At 45.2% G+C, this 26,359-nt stretch overlaps 1 protein-coding gene across 5 annotated transcripts; it reads right to left on the minus strand.

Moving 5' to 3' along the window:
- Positions 1–2,701: 2,701 nt before the first annotated feature.
- Positions 2,702–25,861, minus strand: MAX (MYC associated factor X). 5 transcript variants are annotated; one of them, XM_059914461.1, is made up of 5 exons: positions 25,618–25,855; positions 24,865–24,891; positions 17,362–17,469; positions 4,897–5,020; positions 2,703–3,647 (listed from the first exon to the last, which is right to left on the minus strand). In XM_059914461.1, the coding sequence occupies exons 1-5, from the start codon at positions 25,651–25,653 to the stop codon at positions 3,460–3,462; spliced, it is 483 nt and encodes a 160-aa protein (XP_059770444.1). In that variant the 5' UTR covers positions 25,654–25,855; the 3' UTR covers positions 2,703–3,459. The 5 variants fall into 5 exon arrangements, with proteins under 5 accessions (XP_059770446.1, XP_059770444.1, XP_059770445.1 ...); XM_059914464.1 differs by lacking the exon at positions 2,703–3,647 and adding an exon at positions 4,426–4,634 and having other exon boundaries at positions 25,618–25,861; XM_059914462.1 differs by lacking the exon at positions 24,865–24,891 and having other exon boundaries at positions 2,704–3,647; positions 25,618–25,854.
- Positions 25,862–26,359: the final 498 nt, after the last annotated feature.

Consider the following 26,359-nt stretch of genomic DNA (forward strand, 5'->3'; position numbering starts at 1 on the left):
GTCCTGAGGTCAAGTGCATTATAAGCATTATTTCCTTTAGTCCTCACAGCCACATCATGTGGTTAAAGCTATTATTATCCTCATTTCATAGATGAGGACACCGAGGCTGAGAGAAGTAACTCGCCCGAGATTACCAGCTACTGACAGAGCCGGGATTTTGAACTCAGGCAACCTGACTTCAGAGCCCAAGCATAATCCACTACACTCTATTATTAGAAATCGAATTCGGCTCTCTTCAGTCCTAGTTCAGGGCTCTCATCTACTCTAGTCTTGTTTTTTAAACCTTTCCGAGTTGATAGCTCTGTGAGCTGACATAGTTCTTTGCTGAAGTGGTAGCTACTCTACAGATGGGATTAGCATATCAAGAATTTAAAAAACTGGGCCATTAATACCCTTGCCCTTGGGGCAACTGTAAAGGAACGAAAATATCAAGCTCACCTCTGCAAGAAGAAGAGGTGGCTTTTCACAGGACCAAGCAACTCACCAGGGCGGTCCAGAGCGCAGTGCCGAGAAACAGCCACAGAGAATAACCTGAGTGAACCGTGGTCAAACTTTGGTGACATGGAGGACATACACTGGCTTCCTAGACACGCGTACCAGAAGGAACTTAGCTGTGGCTTTCATCTGTCCCCTTCAGCAAGCACAACCTCCAGCCCGGCTGCTCTTACCTGGTTCTCCTTTCCAGGCAGCTGCTCCCAGTGGCACCGCCTCCTCTCCACCACTTGTCAGTCAGGTGGTTTGGATTTTCCCAGGTGAATCAGCTATCCTGTTGTGGCCCTTTTCTTCCAACTGGTTTATTGAAATTTTGAGAAGCCTAAAACTCAACCCCTTGTCCGGCCAATATCCTGGAGCCAGGGACTGGCTCTCGGGGACGTCCCCTACCCCAGGGCTGGCTCGACTGTTTGCTTCACACTGCATCTCCTCACCAACACGGCCGCAGCTGCAGCTTGGTTCTGAGGCCCAGCCTGACCAAGCCAACTGTGTGTAATATGGAATCTACAATTAAGTCCAGATATACAAAGGGATGTAGTAAAGCGCAATGAAAGGGGAGGAAATCATACTAACTTTGAAGGCTTAGGAAATCACCTGAACTCTCATTCCCATTTTTTTCCCCCTTATTCGTGTCTCTTTCCATCTTAAAAAGAATGACTTTAATAAATGGGATACTGCTCTCTCCCAGCATCCTTGTTTTCCTTATCGCGATCATAGTTTTTGGGGGTTGGTTTGATCACGTTACAAAATGCCTCTTATAAACATGAAAAAGAATATATATATATAACTGAGTCACTTTGCTGTACAGCAGAAACTAACACATTGTAATTCAATTATACTTCAATAAAATATATTTTTAAAAAATGCCTCTTATGGAAACATGATCCACCACCACCTGTCAACTCCCATTAACCAAAACGAGATACCATGGATTTGACATCCAATTGATAGGAGCCCCAGCACCACCTCTCTAAAGAGTGACAAATCAAAGAACTGATTTGACTTCTCTCCCTCCCTTGGACTAGGAACAGCAGTATTTCCTGTCAGCCAGACGGGAAAACCAAAGCTGAGCTGTATTCTGGCCATAAATCCTTTCTTTCAAGGTCAAATGAGTTCAGGCCGGTGTTGGTCCCTAGCCCAAGTAGAGCTAACTGGATGCTGTTGAAGCCTCCTTGACTTCCAGCCCGTGGCAGCACTGCTGCCTCCTATTACCATGTCGGAACTCTCTAGAAACTGAAAAGTCCTAGAGCATACCAGTCACCCCTGGACTGGACGTTTCGTTACCAGGAGAAACCCAAACTCACAGCTCCGGGCTACCAATTCCCCAAGGGTCATTTATTTAGCAGGAACTGGATCCAGAAATGTTGCCCTGGATAACCCCATCCCTGTTGCAACCTTAAAAGCTTCTATCCAATGAGCAAAGTCACCCCCACTGGGTTAGCCACCCTCCCCTGCCCAGGCTGGACTGAGCCCTTAGAACACAAAGGGAACCACTGGCTTCCGGTCGTGCCCAGCCTGCAGGCTCCTCCCTCAGGCTCCCACACAGGCCCCCCAGGCCTCCAGGGGGCTCTTCCCTCTACCAAGGTATCTTGGCCTCTGCCGGGGCAAGAAGACACCACCACCAAGAAGGATAAAATAAGTTTTTATTTATAGTCTTATAGTAAAGGGGAAGCCTTAACTTGCAAGACAATTCTTCAGCAGTATGTACAACATACTTTTTATCTCCATGGAATGGAATCAAACACAGACTGAGACTACAGAGTATACACTAGAAATCAGCAAATGCCAGGAACAGAGTAGGAAAAAGACAAAGAAATGAGGCCTAAACACACAAAACCCTTCACTGGGATCTGCGGACCGCAGCCAGAACCAGGGCTGGATCACATAATGGGGACAGGTTCCAGGACAGCTGGAAGGGGAGGGGGACGAGGGTGGGGAGGGGTCTGCACTGGGGTGTGGGTTTAGTATGAGGTGAACCGCTCTTGGTATTTACATAGAAAATCAGTTGGCTCTATTTCTTAGAAATACACACGGAAAGAAAGGAAGATTTGATCATTACTTTATGAATCTGTCGTTTTGCAATACCGACATCATCAGAAATAGGGACAATTCACTCAGATTCAAATTTCAGTAGCAGGAAATAAATATCAAAACATCATCACTGGCCCTCAATACAAAACCTCTACCCCACCCGACCCTCCCTCCTTGTCCCGCCCCCTCCCACCCCCTGGCGGCTACCGCTTCACTGCTGCTGCCCCCCACAAACCACACGAGTGTCACGTGGCCCTCCCTAAGGCTGGCTGAGAGAAGCAGGAGTGAAACAGGCCAAAGACTCTGCGCTGCAAATCTGTCCCCACTTCCTTTTATACCACAAACTTCTTCAAGGATCTGGTCTTTCAACAGGAGCGATAAATAGCCTTTTAGGGGGAAAAAAAAATCCTTAAAAAGAAGGGGGAATAATTCTGATTACTCCAAACTGGTCATCTTCTTAAAGTAGAGCAGTCCACAGATTCACAAAGTCTATCAAACAGCGGTGAGGGTGGCCCGGGAGGAGAGGCCTGGGAGGGGCAGGAGTCCCCCGGGCACATGCGCCCGGCAGGGCTGGAGGAGCTGGTGGGTGGTCAGGACACCATGTGCTCAGAGGTCTGGCCGGCCGTCTGTCCTCCACAGAAAAAGCTGCCAAGTTGGGGTGTTTTGGTTTGAATATTCCTGGTGGGGACAGGGAATCCCTGAAGGGAAACGTTAAAAAAAAAAAATAGTGGAAATGGGGAAGGAGAACGAGAGCTGTTGTCCAAGAGCTTCTACGTAAAAATAAAATTAAAAAAAATAATAAAATAAAAAAAAAAGAGAAGGAGAAAAAAATAAAGAGTCTCTTAAATGGTTCTGAGGATTTTAAAGATGAACTGAAAGGAGGATAAGACGATGGAGGAGACAGACAGTTTTTATTGCTGGCCTGCCCCGTGGAGCTTAGCTGGCCTCCATCCGGAGCTTCTTCCTGCTTTGGGGCTCTTCGGGCTCCGACTCCGAGCTGGAGTCTGAGCCCCCATCGAAGGCAGAGATGGTGCTGCCCTTGGCGTTGGTGTAGAGGCTGTTGTCTGAGGAGGGGTAGTTGGTCTGCAGTTGGGCACTCGACCTCGCCTTCTCCAGTGCACGGACTGAAAGGCAACCAAGCGAGCGGGTTACAGCCTTCTGGAGACTGGGGAAGTAACCGAGTCTCAGGTCAGGGTCCAGCCTGTTCTTCCGAAGGGCTTGCTGGCCCCCGAGGCTCAGGGTGGCTCATAAGTAACTCCCTTCTGGTGGCTGTTCCACCTGCACACTTCATTTCCCTCCGCCTTTCCCAGCCAGAGCTGAGCGCTCAGTGGATGTGGCCAGCCACTCTGCAATGCCACCCAACCCTAAAGAGAAGGCTTGTGATGTCACTGTCCTGCTGTGGAAGCCCAGTACAGAGACAGGAGCACGAGCTCCCCGTGGGACCCAGTGGTGCAATAACAGCGAAGCTGGCCTGGCAATGCCAGGCTCCACAAGGGTGTGAAGGCCACACATCAGCAGGAAAGGATGACAGAAGATGTATCAGCCAAAGAAAAGTTCTGGCTTAGCTCTCAGGTACAAGATCCACTTGGAAAGACAAGCTGGACACTTGGAAGCAAGTCACCAATACACACAGAATACCTGGGCTTTCCGACACATAGCCCCTACATGCAGGCTGCTCGGCCCGGTAACCAACCCGCTGCCGCCTCCCGCTGCCCATCCCTCGTTTCAGCTCATCTTGAGCCTGGAAGGTCAACCCATTTATTTTAGTTTAGTTTATTTGAGGTGTTCTAACCCAGGTGGTTACTTGCATTTCCTTTTACTTGCATCTTCCATGAGGGAGGAAGAGAAGTGAATTCCCCAGGAACAAAGAACTTGATCAGCTCTCGCTTTCCCCTGTGGTTGTAGGAAAAGGCGGATGTGAGCATTGGAGAACAGCATGGGCCTGGCCCATAGGCTGCCCTGATTGGACTACCGTTGACAACGGGGAGCGCTCACTGTCCCTGAACACCTGGAGTCTCTGCGGCGCTTACACAGCACACTCCAATTCAGGGACCTCATAGTTCTTTTGAGACACCTGATGCCAGGTGTGACCCCTACGACAAGCAGAGCACCTGAGCCCCAAGAAGGGGAGAGAGAACAGGTCAGAAAAGAGTCTGCAGTGTCTAACCCCTATACTCCACTGTTCCCTCACTGAGGGCTCAGGTCCTTCCTCAGGATGGCTCTACACTCGACTACTCAGGCCCAAGAAGCAGGGCCACAGCTGCTTAGGAGCACACGCTCCGTAACTGGTTCTGACTCAGCAGGCCTGGGTGCGAAGCCCTGACCTGGCTGGAGCACAGCAGGGCCAGATGCCCCACAAGCTCTGCTGCTCACCTTGCTGCTCCAGAAGAGCATTCTGCCGCTTGAGGTCATCAATATCTTGCTGGTGTGTGTGGTTTTTCCTTCGCATATACTGGATATACTCTGTGGCTTTGTCTAGGATTTGGGCCCGGGATGCCTGTTGCAATATGAGAAAAAGCAAAGGGGACAAAATAAAGACCTAGTCCACGCAGTGAAGAAACCATGCCTTTCAGCAAAGACGGCACGAGGGAATGGAAGCAGGAGGGTGAGGGGGCACAAGGCTGAGGAAACGGCATAAGTGCTATCGGGAATCTTGTTTATACCAGTCAAGGCACCAGCTGCTTTACATAGCTTACCTCACTGGCTCTCTCTGAAGAGATGGAGCTCCACCAGGAACCCAAGGCTCAGAGAAGTTTACTGGTTTATTCAAAATAGAAGAGTGTAGAGCCTGGATTCAAACGCAGGTCCATCTTACTCCTGAACTTGTACCCTGCCCACCCCCTTTGGTTCTTTAGGTTGCTTTCATGTCTTCAGCCAGGCTATTCTGAAAACATTAAAATGCTACTTAACTGAGACCTTAGGCCATTCACTCTCTGCTAGGGCCTGGCTATAGGCAGCTGGTCCAGAAAGACAAGATCAAGATCTCAGCTGGAGGTGGCTCAGGATGGGAATGGGTACAATGTTGTTCATCAAGGTCCTAGATTTCAGACAAGCTTTCAGACCGTTGTTAACTAGTTCCAATTGAGCCATGCTGCTTTGTCATGATTTCAGCCTCTCTGGCTAAAGAGAATTTTGTGAAAGCTGTCAGAGATTGATGTCAACACAGGAAGGGCATGGGATTGAGCCATTTCAGGAAGCAACCACACCTTTACCATGGCTGTGGGTAGCCTAGGCACTGCCCTGTCAGAGGAACAAGTTAATGAGCTAATAAAATGGATGTCAGGTTACTCGGCCCCTGGAGGTCAAAAGTACCCGGAAGATTCCCTCCAGGTTGCAAACATGGCCAGAGTTACTCATGGCCAGGCAGCCAACCAGCTGAACTGGTGGAATGGTACAAAGCCAAGAGAACTGAAGCCCAAGGCAGGGTAGTCTAGTAGCCGAAGTATGGTGGTGAGGCACCTCAGGCACCTGAACTGGAGCAAAGCTTCTTAAATGGCAAAGAAAACAGCCACACGCAGGTGAGCAAAACTAAATCCACCTGTAGTATATTCTGACAATCTCAACTCATAGACTTCAGCAGGGCTGGGTATCAGAGAGGTTTGGAAGGCCTGGGTTTATTCACCAGTCCTCACAAGTACTAGAGTTTCCAGGCTTTCCTCTTATAGCATCCTTAAGGCAACTTCCTCAAAAGGAAATTGTTCATATTCAACCATTTTTATCTGGTGCAAATTACGTACAAGGCACGGAGCAGACACTGTGGGGAAACAGAATGTATTAGTCACGGCTTCTTCTGCCCAGAAGCTAACTTACTATCTAGTTGAGGAGATAAATATATTTATATACAGACAAATCACAGGGCAGTACCAACAAGTGTAACTTGAGTAGTACAGATTAGAAAGGCCATGGGAAAGATGGCTTCTGGCTGGGGTGATCACCTTCTGAGTGCCAGGCATTAGCCTCGGCTCTGCACACACAGGCTCCTATCTGAACCAGTGAACCCTGGGTTAGACAGAGGTGGAATCTGTGGGAAAGGGTTGCTCTGGGCAGGGAGAATAGCACAAGCAAGGGCATGAGGGTGGGGACAGGACCAGGCCTATTTCTTTAGTTGAGTAAGTCAGCTTATGCAGAAAAGAATGAGAGCACCTACCAACGGGGACTTGCAACTCTGGCTATAAGGCCGCTTCAGAAGCTGTTTCCCATTTCTGCCAAAGGGGACTTATTAGGGTTAATTACTAGGTGATAAAATGGAAAAAAAAAAGGGGGGGCACATATTTAGAAGGGACTAATTAAAATACCCTGCCTCTCTGGATGCTAGAGATGGGATTAAAAACAAGTATTGTAGGACAGGTGGCAGGGTAGCAGACTGGGGAGAAGAGTTTAGGAATCCAGGAGACGGGTACCTCCTAGGTCCTGTCGTTAATGGGCTCTGTGACTGCAGACACAGTATTCCTCTCCGTGGCTACTCCTTATCTGATGAGAAATTCTCTCAGACTCCACCTAGCCTTCCAAATTCTATGCACTCCATCACTGATCTAATTGTTATGCATATTTACATCACAGTCTCTCTTTAAATTTGCCTATGTTTTCAACTAACTGTTGTTCCCAGAAAGCAACATTAACCCTTATTTAACTCCTCACTTGCATCTGCCACAAGGGAAAAAAGCAAAATCTCTGAACAAGAGAGCACTTGCGGACTTCCCTGGTGGCGCTTGCAAATGTTCAGAGATACTTTTTAACAAATGACCACACTGAGTAGCAGCCTGAGTGCTCCCAGTTTCTTCTTCACATATTTATACATGAAACCACGAAGCGAAAACGGAGAAGTAAGCACAGCACAACAAACCAAAGAGAAAGATGCCATGAGAGATGGAAGTTTTTCCACCTCAAGGCAGTTTTCGGATGAAGATAAAATTCACAGATGCTCAGAAAACAGTGTCTTGGGATCAAGAGGTCTCCACAGAAGGCCAGATTGGAATAAACCCAGCACGAAGCCTCCAGAATGCTAATAAGCACCGCCCTTCCTCCACACACTCCCCCTTGCCTAAGTAGAAGCACCTAGGCCACTTGGGGTATCCCTGACCCCCACTTACTAAGTCCAAAAGCATGGTTCAATTAACTTTATTTTGCCCCCTCCAGGGTACTCAACAAGAAGTAAAGTCCCACAAGAAAAAATTTAAAGTACAAAATACAGAACTCCCCCAAATTTACATGTGCATCTAGTCCAGGGAAGAAAAAGCAAAAGGTTGAAGGTAGAAAATGCTAGACGCAACTAAAATCCCCTCTCTTCCAGTTTTACAAACCATGCAAGATCATGTGACCTGCCACAGGGTTAAGGTGTGCGCAGGCCCTTGCCTTTATGAGTTTATACTGTGAACAGCTGACATGAAGCCAGCAAGAACCCTGGGCTTTATGGCCTGGACTATGGAGTGGCCCTGGGCTTTCGGTTTCTGTTTTCTAAACCGTGCCCAGTCGGCTAAGTCAGCAATCTTCGTGTGAGTGTCCCTGAGCAGATAACACTTGGTAGGTCAACATGTCCACACATTGACTGTTGCCTTTGGGTACCCAGTAAGGACCTGAATAATTTCTTTCCTGCTAGTTTTTACAATTCGAAGGTACCAATTCTCATTCTGCCTTTCTAAGCAGAAACATATCTCTTTAATGGTTTGGACACAGGATGGCCTATGGCCAAGGGCACCGAAAAGGCATTGGGCCTTCTGGGTAGTAGTTTAATGCACAGCGGCAGTCAGGCTTCTCGTTCCCTCTGGGAGCCACGCAAAAGGACATTGGACGCCCTTGCCCAATCGCGTTCCAGAGCCATGGCTGCACACAGCGATACAAATGATGATGATAATGGCAGCAGCTGAGTTACTTACTAAATGCCAGGCACCCTCAGGCAATATTCTGATGTGTTATTTCCCCTATTTTATAAATGAGGAAACTGAGGCACAGAGCTGTAACTTGCCTGATATTACATAACCAGTGGGTAACAGTGAGTCAAGATTTGAACCCAGGTCTCCAGGACACCCTATTTTGGGACCACAGAGGAGGCTGTGGAACTAATGAAGAAGATCAATGGAATTTGGAGAGTCTGAGCAGGAAGAAAAGGACTACGAAAGAGTCACCCAATTTGTCTATAAGGATGTCAATGAAGAGCCTGGTGAGGGTGATTTCCTTGAAGGAGTGATTTTAGGTAAATCATCTTCACACAGGTAATGGGTGCAGGAGTGAGCTGAAGCTGAAGCAAAGATGAAGACTGGTTTTTAGAATGAGGCTGAAAAAGTAAGAAATGGAAAAAAAGTAGCGTGTAATAACAGCAGCATTGAAGGAAGATTGTTTTTCTTTTTCTTTTAAAGGCAGGTGAAACTCAAAGTGACCCCTAGCAGAGAAGAAGCAAATACAGAGGAAAAGCCAGAAGATGCAAGTTAGCTTGAAAGAACTGACTGAACCTGGGCCTGGGCGAGGGGAAACGCTGGCCCCCCACACTGCTCTGGCTTCATTACCTAAGAAGGGGAAACCCAAAATGGACAGCGGAGAAGGCCCAGCGTGGCAGAGGGGCCCAGCGGTTCCTGTGCCACCTCTCCTGCTCGGACGCAGGTGCTGGCCTGTTTGCATCCCTGCCCAGAGCAGCAAGGAGATGGAGAAAAGGGCCACCCCAGCCTCCAGAGGCACCCACTTAAACAGAACTCTGTTTGGGCAAAGAGTGTACTCACCTCGTGTGCTGCAGCAAGCATCAACTACCTATTTCACGAGAGGCCCCAAAGCCAAGAGTTTGATTCTAATTAGTACCTTTTAAAGGTCCCAAATGATTCTTGAAGTAGTTAACATTGATGTTTAGGATGACATCCAAGGTCATTAAATCCCATTTAAGGCAGTGGTTCTCAAAATTTTTCATATAGGGCAAGAGTCCCACACATTTCTGGAGCTGTAAATCTTTGTGTTTATTTAGACAAAAATCCAAGTTGTTTAGAAAGCAGGTGGGGAGAGGTGAGGAAGAGAAGAGTCGTACTAGCTTGTTAACATTAGGGACACCATTGCTCTTCCCTAGGGTCCTAATGCTGACCTGAGAAACAGTCATCTTTGCTGTATTTATCATTTTTTTCCTCCTGTCAAAATCAGATCCTACCAGGCTGATGCTACAGCTGCCCTGTTCCACCAAGAACCAAAATGCCACATCCTGGGGAATGAAAAAAGAACTACTGCCTGACTCACCAGCTGACAAGTTTTGTTATTTTAAAGAAAATAAAGCCATTATTTTCTGAAACCTGCACAAACTTCTATGCATAGTAAGGTAAAGGGAGGCCTAGGGCAAAGCTGGTGTACATTTTCAATTGAATAAGCCATGTTCTGGAAACAAAAATCAAAGCACAATAAATTCAGGTCTGTATTAAACTAGTTCATTCCAAAATGGAACCACCATCAATGCCAACAAGGGAGGCTGGAAGGCTGTGGGCTCAGAGCCAGCACAGCCATGTGGTCCCTCAAAGGCTTCTTGTGCCTGGCCCTTCCAAGCCCAAAGGACCATTTTCTTGATTACTAGGGGAAGGCAAAGCTATCATGCCCCATTAAGGGCTTAAAGCTGGGAGCCAGACATTTGTTTAAGGGTCAACACAAATCATGTTTCAAACTTTGTATTCTTTTATCTTGAGCCCTTGGTAGTCTGAAATGAAGGTGTGACATTTCCCCATCAAACTCTGACCACAAGGGACGGGAGCACAGGGTTTCCCCAAAGAGGAAATACAACTAGTAAACAAACATGCGGAAAAGGATTTAATCTCACAGGCAATAAACAAAATACAAAATTAATTACTACCTTTTGCCTACTAAATTAGTCACCCCCTCCAAGAAAAAAAATTCCAGTGGTGGTAAAATTGGTACTCTCAAAACAATACCAAAAGACTAATCTTTAGTATTTGCTTGAAAAAGAAAGAAAAGAAAGAAGACATGAAAACAATCCTCCTGGAAAGCATTTTGGCAACATACAGCAAAAAATCAGATGTTCTTACCACTAGACCCAGCAATCCAACTTCTGGGAATCTGTTTTATGGAAACAGCCACATGCACCAAGATGTTCATCTCTACATGATTTATAAAGTTAAAAGACTGGAGGCAACCTAAATGGTTAAAAGAAACATGCCTAATGGCTAAATATGAACACTCTATCACTTGGGGAAAGGGCATGTTATGTGACAGCATCAAGCTATATAGCCTTTACCCATGTAAAGCATGCGTATGAAGAAACCAGAGGGGAATACACAGATTGATAACACCATTATTCTCTTGTTTCTTAGACTCCATCAATAAACACATGGATTTAAGAGCAGCCTTTGCTGGGGGAGGAAAAAAAAAGGGGCGAGCTTTGTTTAACATCCACTTTAAGATGGCACCCAGTTTCAGTCATGTTAAAATGGGGTGTGGGATGGGGAGAGTGCATCTTTGAACCACACTGTCCAGCACAATAGCCACCAGCCACAGGTGGCTAATAAGTACTGAAATGTGACTAGTCTGTAACGCACTGTGGTATCCTAAATGGGAGGGAAATCCAAAAGGGAGGGGATATATGTATATGTATGGCTGATTCGTTTTGCTGTGCGGTAGAAGCTAACACAACATTCTGAAGCAACTATACTCCAATAAAAATTAATTATAAAAAAGAAAAGAAATGTGACTAGTCTGAATTGAGATGTGCTGTTAAGTATAAAACACACATTGGATTATCAAAACAGTGCAAGAAATAATATAAAATATCCCACTAATAATTTTTACTATACTGATTATATATGGAAGTCATACTTACTTTTGTATATTAGGTTAAATAAAATATATTATTAAAATTAATTTTACCTGCTATTTGTGGCTCATATTAAAATTCCACTGGACACCACTTGTCTTAGAATCTTAGAATAAAGGAAAGGTTGTAGTTGTGTTAGAGGAATGGAAGGACTGTTTTTCTTCTTCCCATTTTTCCAAAGTTTCTGCAATTTTGTTAGAGGGGGAAAAAAAAGAGAAATGCTAGAGGGAAGGCCCAGTAACCAATTTCTCTTCTTTCAAATCTCCAGATGGAAAAGCGGTGAGTTTCCTGACTCTCTAGTCTTCTCCATGGGAGTGAGCCCTCCCCTACTCTGTAGTGCAGAGACTTCCAGAAGGATGGACAAAGCTTCTGCCCTCAAGGAGTGCACCCTTCAGTTAGGTGATAAGAACTGTCACAGAAAAAAGGAAGACATAGGAGAGGCCCCATAAAGGGCCAGTGGGGTGTCAGGGAGAGTGATACCCCAGGGTTCTCAAGGTGCTGAGGCATTTGATACGGCCCTTGAAAATGGGCAGGTGGAGACTGACTGGCAGGGGAGGCCTCACTGGGGAGAAACACAGGAAGGCACATGGGCAGGAAACATGGGGAGCTGAGGAGCCCTTGTAAGTGGGTCTCTCCATTGTGAAACCCCTATGTCATCTGGGTGGTGAAGCTGGAGTTGGGACCTTGGTGGAAGGAAAGAACTCAGATAAACCTGAAGATGACATTCCTGGGGAAACAGAGGAGGGTGTACACTGCTTCACAATAAGGGAAGGAGCAGAAAAAGCAGGAGGGCAAGTTGGGTACCTTATTCAGAGAACAAGGAATGCCAGTCCTTACCTTGATGGGCACTGAAAAGCCCTTGGAGGCTTTGGCAGTGCAAAAATACAGTTAACAAAGAATTCAGTGAATCAGTACATTTACAGTTGCTGAGCCTGGAGCTTAAGGGAGACCTGGACAACTATGGACAACAACTTAAGATGTAGAAAATTTAAGAATAAAAGAACTGCCCAAGTTGGAGTCTGGCCAGGTAATAACCCTGTTGAGTAGTAGGGTGAAATGGGTAGGGCTGTAGTTTACATTTCATTTAAAAGACAACCCCTTTAGCAGCCCAGATATGATGTAGAAACACTACTGCTGAATGAACTGCCTGCCTTAAAGGGTGTCCACTAGAGTGAGCTCCTCCCAGTGTAACAAGGCCAGGTGGAGAGAGGGCTTCCTTCCTTCAGTCAATAAACACTCGCTCTGCTCCCTACTGTGTGCCAGGCACCAAGGGAAGAAATATGACCAAAGATGTTCTCCCTGCCTTCAGTACTTACTACAGTGTAATATGGGAGACGGGTAGACAGTCATCAAGTAGCCACACAAATATGTATACAGTTACACCTGGGATAAGCCCGGGTCACAGTGCTGAGTGAGTTTAACAGGGAGACTGACCTTTAGCAGTAAGAACTACTATGTTCCCTGGTATAAGGGGCTATTTGGTTTCAGCATCTACCTGTTAAGGACACTGGGCTTTAATGAAGATGAAACAAATTAGCTCCATGTTTTAACCTCTTACTTGATGCTCAGCATGTTATTATTGTTAATTGTTAGGTATAATCCTCTCCCCCAACAAGAGAGCAAGATCCTCAAGAGTAGACACCATGCATTAAACCTCTTAAACCTCTACGGTGCTCATGTTTAAAAACGTGAGCACAACCATGCGGGCTGTGGCGGTTTTCGTCCAGGAGCTGAGCAAGCCCACCGTTTCCTATGGTGCTCTCACTCCTCAGCTCCTTTCTGGGAACCTACCATGAGCCGGAGTCTGTGACAGAAGCCGGCGTCTGTGACAGGAGCCGGCAAAGGCAGTGCCTTCAGAGTCTCACCTAAAGCAAAGGGACTCTGACTCACTGACTCTAAGAACTCTTACTTGCTGACTAGAAGAGACACTTTTCTTCTTTATTTTCATCTTAGGTTATAATCTCTTTTTAACATAACATAGCTCTATCCAGAAAGGAGAAACCCAGAGCACAACTGCCTGAGCGAGCAGTGAAGTATGATAAATAGGCATTTAGGAAGAGACTCAGAAGATGAAAAATTACTATAAACCACTGTTCAGCTACATATGGCACTACTGAAACAGAACCTTCTTTCACTAAAGTCAGCCATGCTAAGGAGACAGTGATTGGATACAGTCACTCTGGTGCAGGTGCTGGGGCCAACTCACCAGGGGTGGGCACAGAATTACAGCCCCACGCAAAGGCAGACTGATGGGCTCGCCACCAGGTTTGCCCTCCACATAACAGCGTGAGCGCAGTGCCAGCAAGCCACTGGGCAACACTCCCTAGCACCCAACCGAGGACCCTCAAAACAAGGAATAATTCTGTTCAACAACAGTAATGTCTCCCTTTGAAAAGTGGGACCACAGTCGTTCTTGCCCTTGCTCCCTTACTCTGGTTGACTGGCTGATGGTTCTGATGCCATTCCGTCTTTCCTGTGGGCTCCATGTCCAGCTGAAAAACTATGGGAAACAAAAGACTCAGGCAACAAGAGTTCAAGAGTCTACTTGTGAACAGTGTGACCTATGGCAAAACCCAGCTGGACTGCCAACTATAATGATCTATTTCTCAGAGCAGCTACGTGGACTCAGACAAATTTATAAACTTTCAGTGACCCTTAACTCTGCACTTCGGTGTTGTCTACATATGCTACTTCAGGGGGTAATATTTTAGTAGCAACCCTAGTATGACATACTGCCAAGATTACTGACCCTATCCAGGGGAAGCTCCCAATATAAAGACAAGATATAAGAATTTAAGCAAGATTTCTTTAAAATATCCTTAAATTGTTTACCCCTATGGTGGGGCAGAAAGAGTGAACTTGGCAACCAGCAGTGCTGAGTTCTAGTCTCTGTCCAGCTACAGACTGATCTTGAGCCTGTTTCCTCATCTCTGATACACTAAGGATGGCAGGAGCCCTAGCAGTAGTAATCGCCCAATTATAATAGTGTAGTACTCATCTCAGAGAACTGCTGTGCAGCTTTCATTTTACATTGCAATACAGATATTAGGTAATACTGAATTTTTTACTTAAGTAAAGGGTGACCATTTTATAGTAGAAATATAGGAAACAAAGGATAAATAGAGTTTGGGTCTCACATTTAAAGGTTTTTTTTTTTTGGTTTTTTTTGTTTTAGTACAAGTATTCCCCATTCTTGGTTAGGATCCAATTCAATCAGTACTAGTTTCTTTTTAAAAAACAAAAGGCTTATTAGAACACATAGGACAGATAATCCAAATACTAAGTGAGAAGTCACCTGGAACATAAAGGTGAACAAGTCAAAGGAGACTGGGGGCCTTCACTTCAAGAAACTGATCTGAGCACCCCCAAAACTCACAGGGCAAAATGATCATTTCATGATTATTTACATAATGTCAGAACCTTAATTACTACAATCCAAATCAAGAGTTACCCAATTCCCTTTGGTTCAAATACCACTTAAAAAAAAACTGCAACATTTAGGGAGAACTAGGAAGTCTGAGAGACCAAAGTATTCTGTTAGACTCACTGCAGCACCTGTGAAACAGTGTTGGCGGGGAAGGAAAATAATGAAGATTGTGGAACTTAGTGGGAAGGGGCTGGGGTTCAACCAGAGCTAACAGCCACTTACTTCCTTTATTCATGCTCAACATGAACATTTGGACTGGAACACACAAAAGCATTCTGAAATCAGAAAGGCACCTGGTAAACTTCCACTGGGGCTTTGATCAGCTAGAAGAAACCTGGCCCCTCGACCACTCCTTTCCCCTAGTCTTGCTACTTCTCTGACCTCATCTCCTGCCACAGTCCCTTCACTCACTCTACTCCAGCCACTCTGGCCTCTGTCTCCTTGACAGGCCCAGGAATGCTCCCAGGTTCCTGCCCCTGGACTATTCCACTTGCCTTCCCTGGCCTGGAATGCTAATCACCAGATAGATGCATGGTTCTTTCCTTCACTTCCTTCAAGTCTTTGCTCAGATGTTGCCTTGCCAGTGTGTTTTTTTTGTCTGCCCTAATGAAAACTGCAACCCTTCCTTCCCTGTTTTTCTCCATAGCACTTATCTGATATATATATTTAATTATTAGTTCATTTTCTATCTTTTCCTCACCACACTAAGAGCTTCTGCTTTTGTCTACTTTGTTCACTGCCGTATTCCCCACATCTAGGACAATGACTGGTATGCAGCACACCCCCAGTAAGTATCTGCTGAATGGAGTAAGTGAATAAATGAATAGGCCACAAAGAATGACAACTGTTTGGTTTGTAAGGTTACCAAATTCAAACTGTCATCTTCCTTGAAGAAAGGAGACAACAGGATTTAGGGTAATGTGATTTTAAGGACTTAAGGAAGAATGTTATGACGATGTAAAATAGACTGGATAAAGAAAAAGGTATAGTTGAGCTTTTAAGACTGACCTCTCCCAAAATGTTCTTGAACTTAAGAAAGCCTAAGAATCACCTGACTGCTGGTTATAAATACAGATCTCTAGGCCTGCCTCCAGAAAGACAGATTCAGTAGTGATTCTGATGGGGGTGATCCACAGGCCATTTCTTGGGATACGTTGCCCCGGCGCCACTCCTGATTAGATGTGAGACTTAGAAAAAGGCAGCTCTTGTCCATTTACTTCACCGAAGCCACTTTAATTGATACCATGGCATATGAATAAGCACCTACTGTCAATAGTTCAGACAAACACAAGAGATAATCCTTTGTACATGTGTACTCTGACTAAAAGGGTGAGCCTCTCTCCCCATCATAAAGATTTCCTGTGGTGCTTAACCGTGTCGTACCCAGGAATGCTGTTATTCCAGGTAAGCACCTTGGTCCAAGGCCATTAAGCCAAGTGCATACTAAGTAGGCCTAACCCAGGGCAAATTCTGGTTTTGCAATGCTAGGTATTTACATGGCCTGTCTTATGTTTTTCATAAAGGTCAGACCTACCCCATCCTTTAGCCACACAGCCACACCTCAGATAAGGTATAAAGCACGTGGCTTACCAGACTGGCAATATAAATAAAATGAAACCATAATGGTCCCAAGTTTAATTCTGGATAACCAAACAAAACCAGTACTCCTACCACAGAGCTAAATCTGGAAAGCCATTCAAAGCCCACCTGAAAGCAACAATTTTTCTTAAAATGGTTGCTTTTTTTTCCGGTTGCTTCTTTAACACTGCATTATTGAACCAAAAACCAAAAACACACAGGTCTTCTTCCAAGTTTGCCACTTACACACTGAATAGCTGCATAGAGTAGCCAGTTATATTGTGTGTCAAGGACGGAACTAACTCTGCAAACACATATTTTCTCCAAATTCCAAGGAGTGACCCTAACCCACAGACTTTTTACTCAAAGCTTCGGACTTTGTTTTTCAAATGTAGAAACAGCTGGTGCCTACCTCTCCAGGGAAAACAGTTTCTGGAAGGCCACCAGTGGGGTAGGGGGATGGTGGAAGAAGAGTAGTTATTTTTTTCTTCCATTTCGTATGAACATGTCTCTTTACTCAAGTCCCACATTTAAAATGCTCTTTACATGCCTTTGAAGTAATAACTGTTGGACTGGGAGATGACTGGTGTCCAGATTGGTTCACATACATTCCTGGGAGGTTTCATTTAAAATAAGTACTCACTTCGAACCATATAAAAGGAATTCTCATGGAGGTCCAGAGAATCACTGACCTCAGGAATCCTTAGCATTATCCCAAACTACTGTATGCTACTCTCTATATTACACTGTATAGTTATAATAATTTCTCGAATGAGTAATTTATTATACATAATACTAATTTTAAAAGAGAGCTCCTACTGATGTCTTAACAAGCAGCTCCATTACATCTGACATCGTTTGCTAAGGATGAACTACAGTAGGTAAGGTGTGTGATGACTCCCCGAAGAATCAAAGATTAAGGAAACCATGTCACCCAAATATCCCTGACTCCATTTCTTTCCAGAAGGGTGAGTGCCCTGCTAAACCCCACAGTGAGTTCCAAGTTAGTGGTGGTTAAGCTAATCAGCTTTCTCAATAAACTCACCTTCTCTCCTTGGAGTGATGGGACCGAGTCCCGCAAACTGTGAAAGCTGTCTTTGATGTGGTCCCTACGTTTTCGTTCCAGTGCATTATGATGAGCCCGTTTGTCAGCCTGGAAGAATGGGAGGAAGAGCACATTAGTGATGTCAGTCCTTCTGCTTGGTACAGGTGAGTGGGTACAGCCTGGAAGTATATGCTGTCAGCGCTGTCCCAGGTGACTGGACTGGGAAGGACTTGTCGAGGTGGGCAGTTAGGAGTCTCCAGGATTAGGCTCTGCTAAAGGGGGAGAAAGGGGTGAGCAAGGCTTTCGACAGGAACATCCAAAGTAGCTCGATGCATCCAGTTCATGCATAAGTAAAATAAAAGTTATTCATGGGGACAAAGTGTGACTCTCCTGCAGCATCAGTTTTCTCCCACAACTTACTTATGTGACACAACAGCCGCCAGTCCACGGCTGGGAGGTGACCAGGGAAAAGCTGCAGTGGGCCCCTTCATAAGACGTGATCACCCCCACTGTAAGAGATTCCCCATGGTGGGTACCCAGGAAAGGAGTTAGGTCACTGGTGCAGTGTTTCTTTCCATGTGAAACCATCACCATGAGTCTGCTCTGGTCTCTAGCTCGCTAAGAGGTACTAGTTTTAAGACCTTCTTGCCAAATCATACAATAGAAACAAAAACCTCTAGAAAACCCAGATGCATGAATCTGCGATCATTATGACAGAGTTGATATAGACGCCAACTGCATTCTGAGCTCCTACTTTTTAAAGTGCATCTAAGGTGCTATTCAGCCAAGGGCTTCCCTCACACAGGCTGCCAGAAAGGCGGTTCTCAGACAGTAAACCTCTGACACTCACATATTCTCAATACATCTCCTCAGGCACCTGTGGCGTGTCATGCTTATTTGGCGGTATCTAAATACCCACAGACCAAACTCCTTATCCTGTCCTGCTTAGAATCACAAAGAACAATCAGCTGGAGAGGAACAGAGACTGCCAAGTAATCAGTGGCAAAATACACTGGCTTCAGGTGGAAGAGACAGTGCTGGAGAACACTGCAAGAGAGCTTTGGCAGGTCCCCATTAAAGGGGCGGTCCCTCCAACGAAGCACAAACGCTCACTTAACCCGAAGCAAGAACTTCACATCTGCGCTCCGGGAATTATGGGAAATACTATACTCTGAGAATTTACCCCCAATACACAAGGTTGCACTGGGCTAACCTAAAGAGGAAGTCTGTACAGAGGAAGTTCAGGTAGCTTTAATCTACCCAGACACAGCACCAGGAATTTTAAAAATGCAGCAACAGGAGTAAATAACTTGGCTTAGCACAAGAATGCCTCAAATGAATCTTTATACTAGACAAGATGTTCGGACAAAAGTCTATAGACAAGAGTTATAGGAATGAAAGGACTTGAAATTCTAGTATCTAATCCTAAAAGTCTGAGTCATTACAGAGGAAGAAGAGGCTGCGAGCCGCTGTGGTAATTTTAGTCACTTCCTGGTCTCTCGAGCACACCTCACCTATAGCTCTGTTGAACTGGACACATGGTTCCCATCACAGCCATGGTTCTCCATGGCATAGCACTTATTTTCAGGACAGACGCCTGGAACACTTCTAAAGCTCTCCTAATCTTACGCCTGGATTCTCTGTAAAAATGAGTGTCTGCTGAACTCCAGGGATATGTGGAATTTACAGGGAAACGGAGGGAATGATCAGATAACCTGAGGCTAGAAGAAGGTATCATACAGCATTAGAGCAAGAAAAGTGCAGGTGCCTTCTATCAGCAGTATGAATAGCCTGAAAGAATTAAACGTATTTAAGTACCTAGTCCTTTTCTAACTTACCATTCCCTCTAGTCATCTGTTGATACATAGGTAAGTTGGCTGGGTCTTAGACTAAAGACTTAGAGGGCTGAGAGATGGCATTTGGCATCTATCTGTCTCTCCTGTGTTTGCTACACACTCCCTAGGAGGGTTTATTTACATGCAAAATAATCGCCCAGCTTTGGTATCCAGCAGCAGCCCAAGATACTCCTGTCTACTAAATCACCCTGATTCCTGGCCCTCCTCCCAGCTTAAGAGCTGTGCACAGAAGCAGTGACACCAGTTACCCACAATCCCTCTTGTTGATACAAATAAAATTCTAATTGTCTGTTTTCTTTCTGGGAGAGTCCTGCAAATCTCAAATGGCTAAAATCAAGTTGGACTTGGTTTCACTCAGGCCTGCACTAGAAGGGTGGAGCTAAGTATAATCTAACACCAAAATCATCCCCACAATGCACTACCCCCTTCCCATTCACTGAGCCCTGAAAGGACTCAAATGGACAAGTCTTTCGGTTAGAGGATTGTAAGTGAACTTGGCTGTGGACCATCAGCAGAAATCTTGGCTTCTCATCTGGGAAGCCAGCCAAGTTTGAGAAGTTGGCTCAACAAGGAAAGGCAGCAGTCCACTGCCTGGTAGAAAGCCTGGGCTGGGGACTGTTGTTCTCAAAGTAGTGGATGGAATTTCTGTGGTGGTTCCAGGCCCAATTTAACCAGCAGAAGAGTGGAATCTTAGACCAATCCCTGCTGCCATGTCCATCCCCAAGCTGCTACACTTAACCAGAGTCCATTTTAAAGCTCTCAGAGACAATGGCAATGATGTATTTTTCTTCTTCTCCAGCCTCACTTGAAAGAGCAAGTTAAAAACATGCAGAACTAACATGCCTAATTCCAGGCAACTCTGAACTAAATAATACCTCTAGTGGCTTGAAGGACCTTTACACATATGAAAAACCTTTACACAAGACTGAGAATTCTGTTTGGGAAACATTTCCAAATGTCCAGCCGGATGAATTCCCTTCCCCCGCAACTCATCCAAATGGAGGGCCAGTTGCCAGGCTTATCACTGCTTTGTTAACTATCTTCGCTTGCTGGCAACCCTTTTTGAAAGGGACAAGATTTGAAGACTCCCAGTGTAAGGCACCTGAGATCCTCCCACAAACTCAAAAGTAGTTTAAAAAAAAAAAACAGGTGGGGAAGGGCCAAACAATTGTGTGTCTTGAACAAATAAAGCTCAACTCAGATGAGTCAGCTTTCTCTCAACTATACTGAGAAAGATGTTTGATAATGAAAACGGGTGATACCAAACAAATTCTAGGAGACAACAGAAACATTCTTGGGTTGTACAGCAGGCCCACAAATACCTCCCCTATACGTCCTACAGAAGCAGTGGCTGGATGCTGTCACTCTTTAAGTACGCTGGATTTGCAGTTTCCAGCAGACAACCCTTCCTTCAGGGCATCCTAGGCTAACAGAAATACTAAAGAGCCGTGTGATCTTAAGAGTGGCCCACAGATGCTCAACAGGAACTCCGACACCAAATCAATTCCAGCTTTGACATCTCTGCCAAGGTTTTTATTCAGCCTCTCAGTATTATTTCCACCAAACTTTCCATACTGGCAGCCAGAATAAAAATCTTCACCTACAATTTGTCCATCTCTGACACTAACAAGCACATGTTATCTTAAGTGTTGTTAAATGTTGAAGGCAAATGTTATTTTGTTAGCCAAGAAGTTGCTAAACTGGCAGTAGGTCATTCAAGCTAAGGAGGGCTGTTCAAAACTGAAGAAATCTCTTTAAATTATTTCCTTCCAACTTACTGCATAGAGAATACATCTTCCTTCAAGGCATTACATCAGTCAGCAGCATTATTTCCTGCAAGTTCTAGGAAGGCAAATCACAAGGGGAAATGAATGATCCATTATTCAAGTATGACCAAGGTTCTCCAGAGCAATGTCCTCTCTTGCAGGTCACGTGACACCTAACCCCATCTATAAGGGGAATCTTCTCAATTCCAATATAGAAAATTCCCACCATATATGGAATTAGAGTTGCCCAGTAAACATTTACTGCCTTTAAGAAATTTAAAGGCTATATTTTAGAAAGAAGATAGTGTTGCTTATGATTACTTAATAAGCTACTCTTATTAAACACTAAAACTGGAAATATACAGGCTCAAAATTCTCATCAGAAAAGATCTATTTACTACTTCTGATGGGAAGCAAATAGGATAAATAAAACTGAATTTCTAAGCAACTTAATTCACTTTAATCAACATGAAAATTGCAACATGAAATTATGGGCAGCTAGGATGAGAAATTCACAAAGGTCCTTAATAGGAGATATAAATTGCAACTTCCCAACACCTCTCCTGCTTGAAGCCGACTGCCTGGTATACATTTTTAATATCCAATACATACATGTGTTTTCCAGGCTATTCAAAAAAATCACTTGGTGCCTAAAAAAACTTGGGAACGCTATCATCCAAATATGCCATCATACTATACCCATTTTCCTTGATCAACTATTTTACCATTACTGGAATCTTGAAAGAAGACTTTTAAATATAAGAACACCCTTCAACAGGTATTTTTAGGAGCCAAACCTGGCGTCCACATCACTGTCAACACTTGAAGCAGACACCAAGTACATGTATCACGTAGCACTTCTGCCATGCAACTAATTCCGGGTAAAAGACAGTAGTTTCCTGAGTAAATTCCAATCTCAAAGGTGACCAAGCTCATTCCCTTCTGAATACATTGCAATTTCTAAAGAAACAAAGAGCTCTGACAAGTTAGAAATATTTCATACCAGAAAGGTCCAGAAACAGAATTGTACAAATCTGTTTCTAACCCCCCCAAAAGATATACTGTAACTGAAACACGTGCAGCTGTCATGAAGGATAAGCTGAAAAAGGTCTTAGGTTTCCGACTAACACACTAACCCTACGTTTCTTGTATACATTCATTCTTTAAAAAAAAAAAAAAAACCCCAAGCAGAAACAGAACAAAGATCACCTTGCATGAAATATACCTGCCCCAGAAAACTGTCTTTGAAATGCAACTTTTTCCCTCCAAAAAAATAATAAAAATAAGATAATATCAGTGGGATTCTGAGACATATTGAATTTAATAATAAAAATTATTGTTTGGGATTACTTCCTTTAACAAAGCTTACTGGTCACCGGAGAAGTTGTTTTCTGTTCGCACTGAGGCAACAGAAAAAAATACTCATCAAATCAGTTTCACTTTCTGTTACTGTTCGCCTGACTTCCTAACTCTGTTATTGCTGAGTATCCTACATTTCTTCTGTAGTAAGGCTGTAGCTATGGCAGTGACATTATAAAACATGAATGAATACCTCTTTTTATATTAGGACCCACAGGACTGTTTCAAAATAACTTTTTAAAAGTTCTTCTGCAGTCCTAAATATTTGGTTGTTCACAGTCCACACCCTTTTCTGAACTAAGGCAAAGCTTAAGAACCGTTTCCCCAAAATTAAAAAAATATATATTTATCTATACTAAATGTCAGGAAATAAACATAGTCACACAGAAAAAAAAAATCCTTTTTACCCTATGTGTTCACAATAATTGCTTGATATGCTACGAAATTTGTCTATTGCTTCTTCTATGCCATTGTGATTATCTTGTAACAGATAATATTTAAATATCTCAGCAAGTAGATGTGTCAAATTAAAAACAAAGGGTCAGAACCACTCCCTGTGCCCACCCTCCAAAATCAAAGGGAAAAATCCTAAGCACCTTAACAGCGAACTGAAAACCTCCAGACCAGACAATGAGACGAGCACTCTAGGAGAGTGGGGACATTTTCATAATTTAATAAAACGATTTACATCAACAGCCATGTGGACGGGCATTCTGAAAAGCAGAAAGCGCTCAAGAACTGGAAGCCAAAATTTCACAAAGAACATCCTTATCTCACTGGAAAGCCAATATAATTCCAATTTAAATAATGATTCTTCAAAGGAAGCCTAAACAATCCCTACCCTCCAATCCTGATCAAGCCCTAGGGCAGATTTTACAACCGGAGACTTGGAGAAAAAAAATGTTTTAAGTAGACTGTGTTCCAAACATGAAATTCCATGTTTACATTATTAAGGATAATAGTAACTGAAAAAAAGGAATTTAATTTTCAAACGTATGTATAAATATTAAGTATCTGACAATACTTCAAATATTCAAAGTATTGTCTTCAAATACTTCAAGGAAAAATAAAACAAAACAAATTCTTTTTTAGTGACTAGTACCCAGGGATAATTTTAAAACCCCTGGAACAACTGCATTCTTGGATTTTATGGAAATATCAGCTTTCCATAAGTAAAGTTTTTCTAAATGCCTAACTCCTTCGACAACCTTAGAATCTGTGCTCTAATGAAGAGCAGGTACAATTAAGAGGGCTTGCTTTTATCCTGTGATAATGAAATTATTAGACCAGAGGTCTCAAAGTGGCATCTTGCAAATTCTAACAAGCCCCTAAACAACTTGATTGTCTCATAATTTTAAAAATCAGAAAAATAACATGAAAGTCTGGATTTGTAATCTTTCTTTTAAAATAGGAAGGTAAGACAACACTAAGCCCTCTTTCCCACATAACAGCAACCCACTGGACTTTAGTGGCTGCCTTTTTAGAAGAGGCATGTGCACTCTAGTACCCCAGTCCTCACCTCTGCTCTCTACTTTATTCCTGACCCTCTCACTGCCTGGGCCCCCCAGAGACATCTACATTTTGGACCCTCATTCTCTACACTTCCTACTGCTCCCATCTGTCAAATGTTAGATGCTATGGTTTACTCATTTCTCTTCTCCTCTGATTCTGATTTATTTTGTCTCTATTCTTTTTTCTCCCTCTAATCTATTCATGGAACACCCATAGTACTATCTCACACTCCAAGGACATGAGATTTGTGTCTGTCTTAATCCACAGAACCATACACTCACTGAGAACATTAACATCCAAACTCTGAGAAATTATTGACAACACGGTATGGTCTCAACCATCACCTGTTAGCAAACCTCTCTCTACAGTGCCACTTTATTTCAACAGTTCTTTTATTGTCTTTATACTGCTCCTTCAACTCAAATATAGTCAGACCACAATAAGCGGCTGAATGTGACACGTTCACATTCAACCTTTGGCCCCTCTACATTTCCAATTTCTGCATTAGAATAATACCAGGTTGTGCTACATTCCATAGGTCTACAGAAGTCACGTGACTTTTGGTTAAAGGTGATTACTGCATGTGGCTTCAACTTCACACAACTATGCAGACACGGTTTAGAACCTACTTGTTCCTAAGTCAATCTGGCCACTTTTCCCTGAAATAATATTACAATTTACTTCAGCATGATGTGTTTCTCATTCCCCACTTCTATAGTGACAGCTAGAGCCCCCAGCGGAAACCTACAGAAGGATTCATTTCCTTGCATACAAATTCTCACTCACCTACAGTCACTGAACCTCACCACCTGAGAACCTAGAATTATGAAGTTTGCAAACCCCTCCCCCCCCACCTAGAACCCCAGAACAAGGCCCCACCTCACCTTAGCGGTTAACAGGAGAGTTTACTACAATATTAAAAGTAATAGAACGATCTCTTTTTCTCTCTGACCCCAAAAAGGACTAGAATTGAACGGAAATGAAAATGAAACGGAGAGTAGGAGACGTACCGCAGATTGAAACCTCGGTTGCTCTTCCTGGAATAAGAGAGAAAAAAAAAATAGAAAATATAGAAGTTATTTTTACACTTCACATTCAATAATAAGAAAGAAAATGCCGGCGGCAGAGGAAGCGGCGGGTGGGGAGTCAGCCCTACCCCCCCTCCCCATCCCACGCCCCCATCCCCCCTAGCGGGATCCGGTAGCGGGGCAGGGGGGTCCCGAGCGCCGCCCCTCCTTCCGGGGTCCGACCCGGGACAGAGGGGGTCCAGAGCACTGTCTCCTCTCCTCGCACCCAGCTCAGGGCGTCTGGGCAGTCCCAAGCCCTCTCCGCCCTCCTTCACCCGCCAGGATCCGCCGCGGGTCACGGGAGGAGGGGGTCGCGGGCCAAGGGAGCAGGTCCTAAGCGCGGTGCCCTTCCCCAGGATCCGGACAATGGGATCCCGGGCGCACCCCGTCCCTTTCCCCCGGATCCTGAACTGGATAGGGTGGGAACGGGAGGCCGCAGCACCTTCCTCCACCGGGGGAGGTGGGGGTCCCAGAGGCCGCGTGTCTCCTCCCCACCTCCAGTCCCAGAAGGCCGCTCCGGCCAAGAGCCCGGAGGAGAGCGAGCCGGGAGCGCGACGGAGGCGGTCCCGGCCCAGGGTGAGGAAGGGGAAGGAGGCGGCGGCTGCCCGGCCCCCTGCCGCCGTCGCCCTGCTGAGAACCCCGGCCGCTGTCCCCGCCTGACAACCCGCAAGGGAAGGAAGAAGCCCCAGGACTCACGTCGCTCTCCACCTCGATGTCATCGTTATCGCTCATTTCCTACGGCCCAGGGAGCGGCCACTGCAGCGGCGGCGGGGAAGGGGGAGGGGTGAAGGGGAGGGGGAAGTCACCGACAACAACAAGCCGAGTCCCCCCACACACACACTCACTCACTCACTCGCTCTCTCACTCACACACACACACACACACACCACGGGCGAGAACCACCTCCTCACTGCAGCACCGGATCAACGGCGGCACGCACGCCCGGTCGGCCCCCTCCCACGTGACCAGGCTCGTCACGCTGGGGCCGCCGAGACTTGTAGTTCTTGTCCCTTTGACTGACGGCCCAGCTAGCTCCAGAAAAACTACAAATCCCATAAGGAACTGTAAACAGTCGTCGCCAGCCCGGCTTGTTGACGGAGCCCAGAGCGCCTGCGTGCCCCGTGGAGGGGGGGGCGGAGAGAGAAGCGGCGCGGTGCCTGCTGGGAGTCGTAGTCCGCAGACCGCGAGTTGTCAGGAGATTTTCCTCCCGAGGCAGCAGAGGTGGCTGCTGGGAAGACAGGACACGTGGAGGGAGCTGGGGCTCCTGGAGCCGGGCACAGGCTGAGCGCCGGGCGCCGGGCCCAGGGGACAGGGTGGAAGCTCTGGAGGAGTAGCCGCCTGCCTAAATAACGCTGCCTCTCCTTGGTGCGACTGGTTTTACTCTGTCTTCTAGATATGTGAGTCGCTCTGCTTGCGCCCTGGGGCGTAACGCCCCTGC

The sequence above is a fragment of the Balaenoptera ricei genome, chromosome 2, assembly GCF_028023285.1.
Source record: "Balaenoptera ricei isolate mBalRic1 chromosome 2, mBalRic1.hap2, whole genome shotgun sequence".
In the NCBI taxonomy this organism is placed as follows: Eukaryota; Metazoa; Chordata; class Mammalia; order Artiodactyla; family Balaenopteridae; genus Balaenoptera; species Balaenoptera ricei.

What these genes read in the sequence shown, in the direction of transcription:
- MAX (XM_059914461.1), bottom strand. Translation starts at nt 25,653, where the DNA reads ATGAGCGATAACGATGACATCGAGGTGGAGAGCGAC. An exon ending in ACATCGAGGTGGAGAGCGAC is followed by an intron (nt 24,892 to 25,617) that starts GTGAGTCCTGGG and finishes CTCTTATTCCAG; the next exon opens with GAAGAGCAACCGAGGTTTCA. An exon ending in CATCACTCCAAGGAGAGAAG is followed by an intron (nt 5,021 to 17,361) that starts GTGAGTTTATTG and finishes ATATTGCAACAG; the next exon opens with GCATCCCGGGCCCAAATCCT.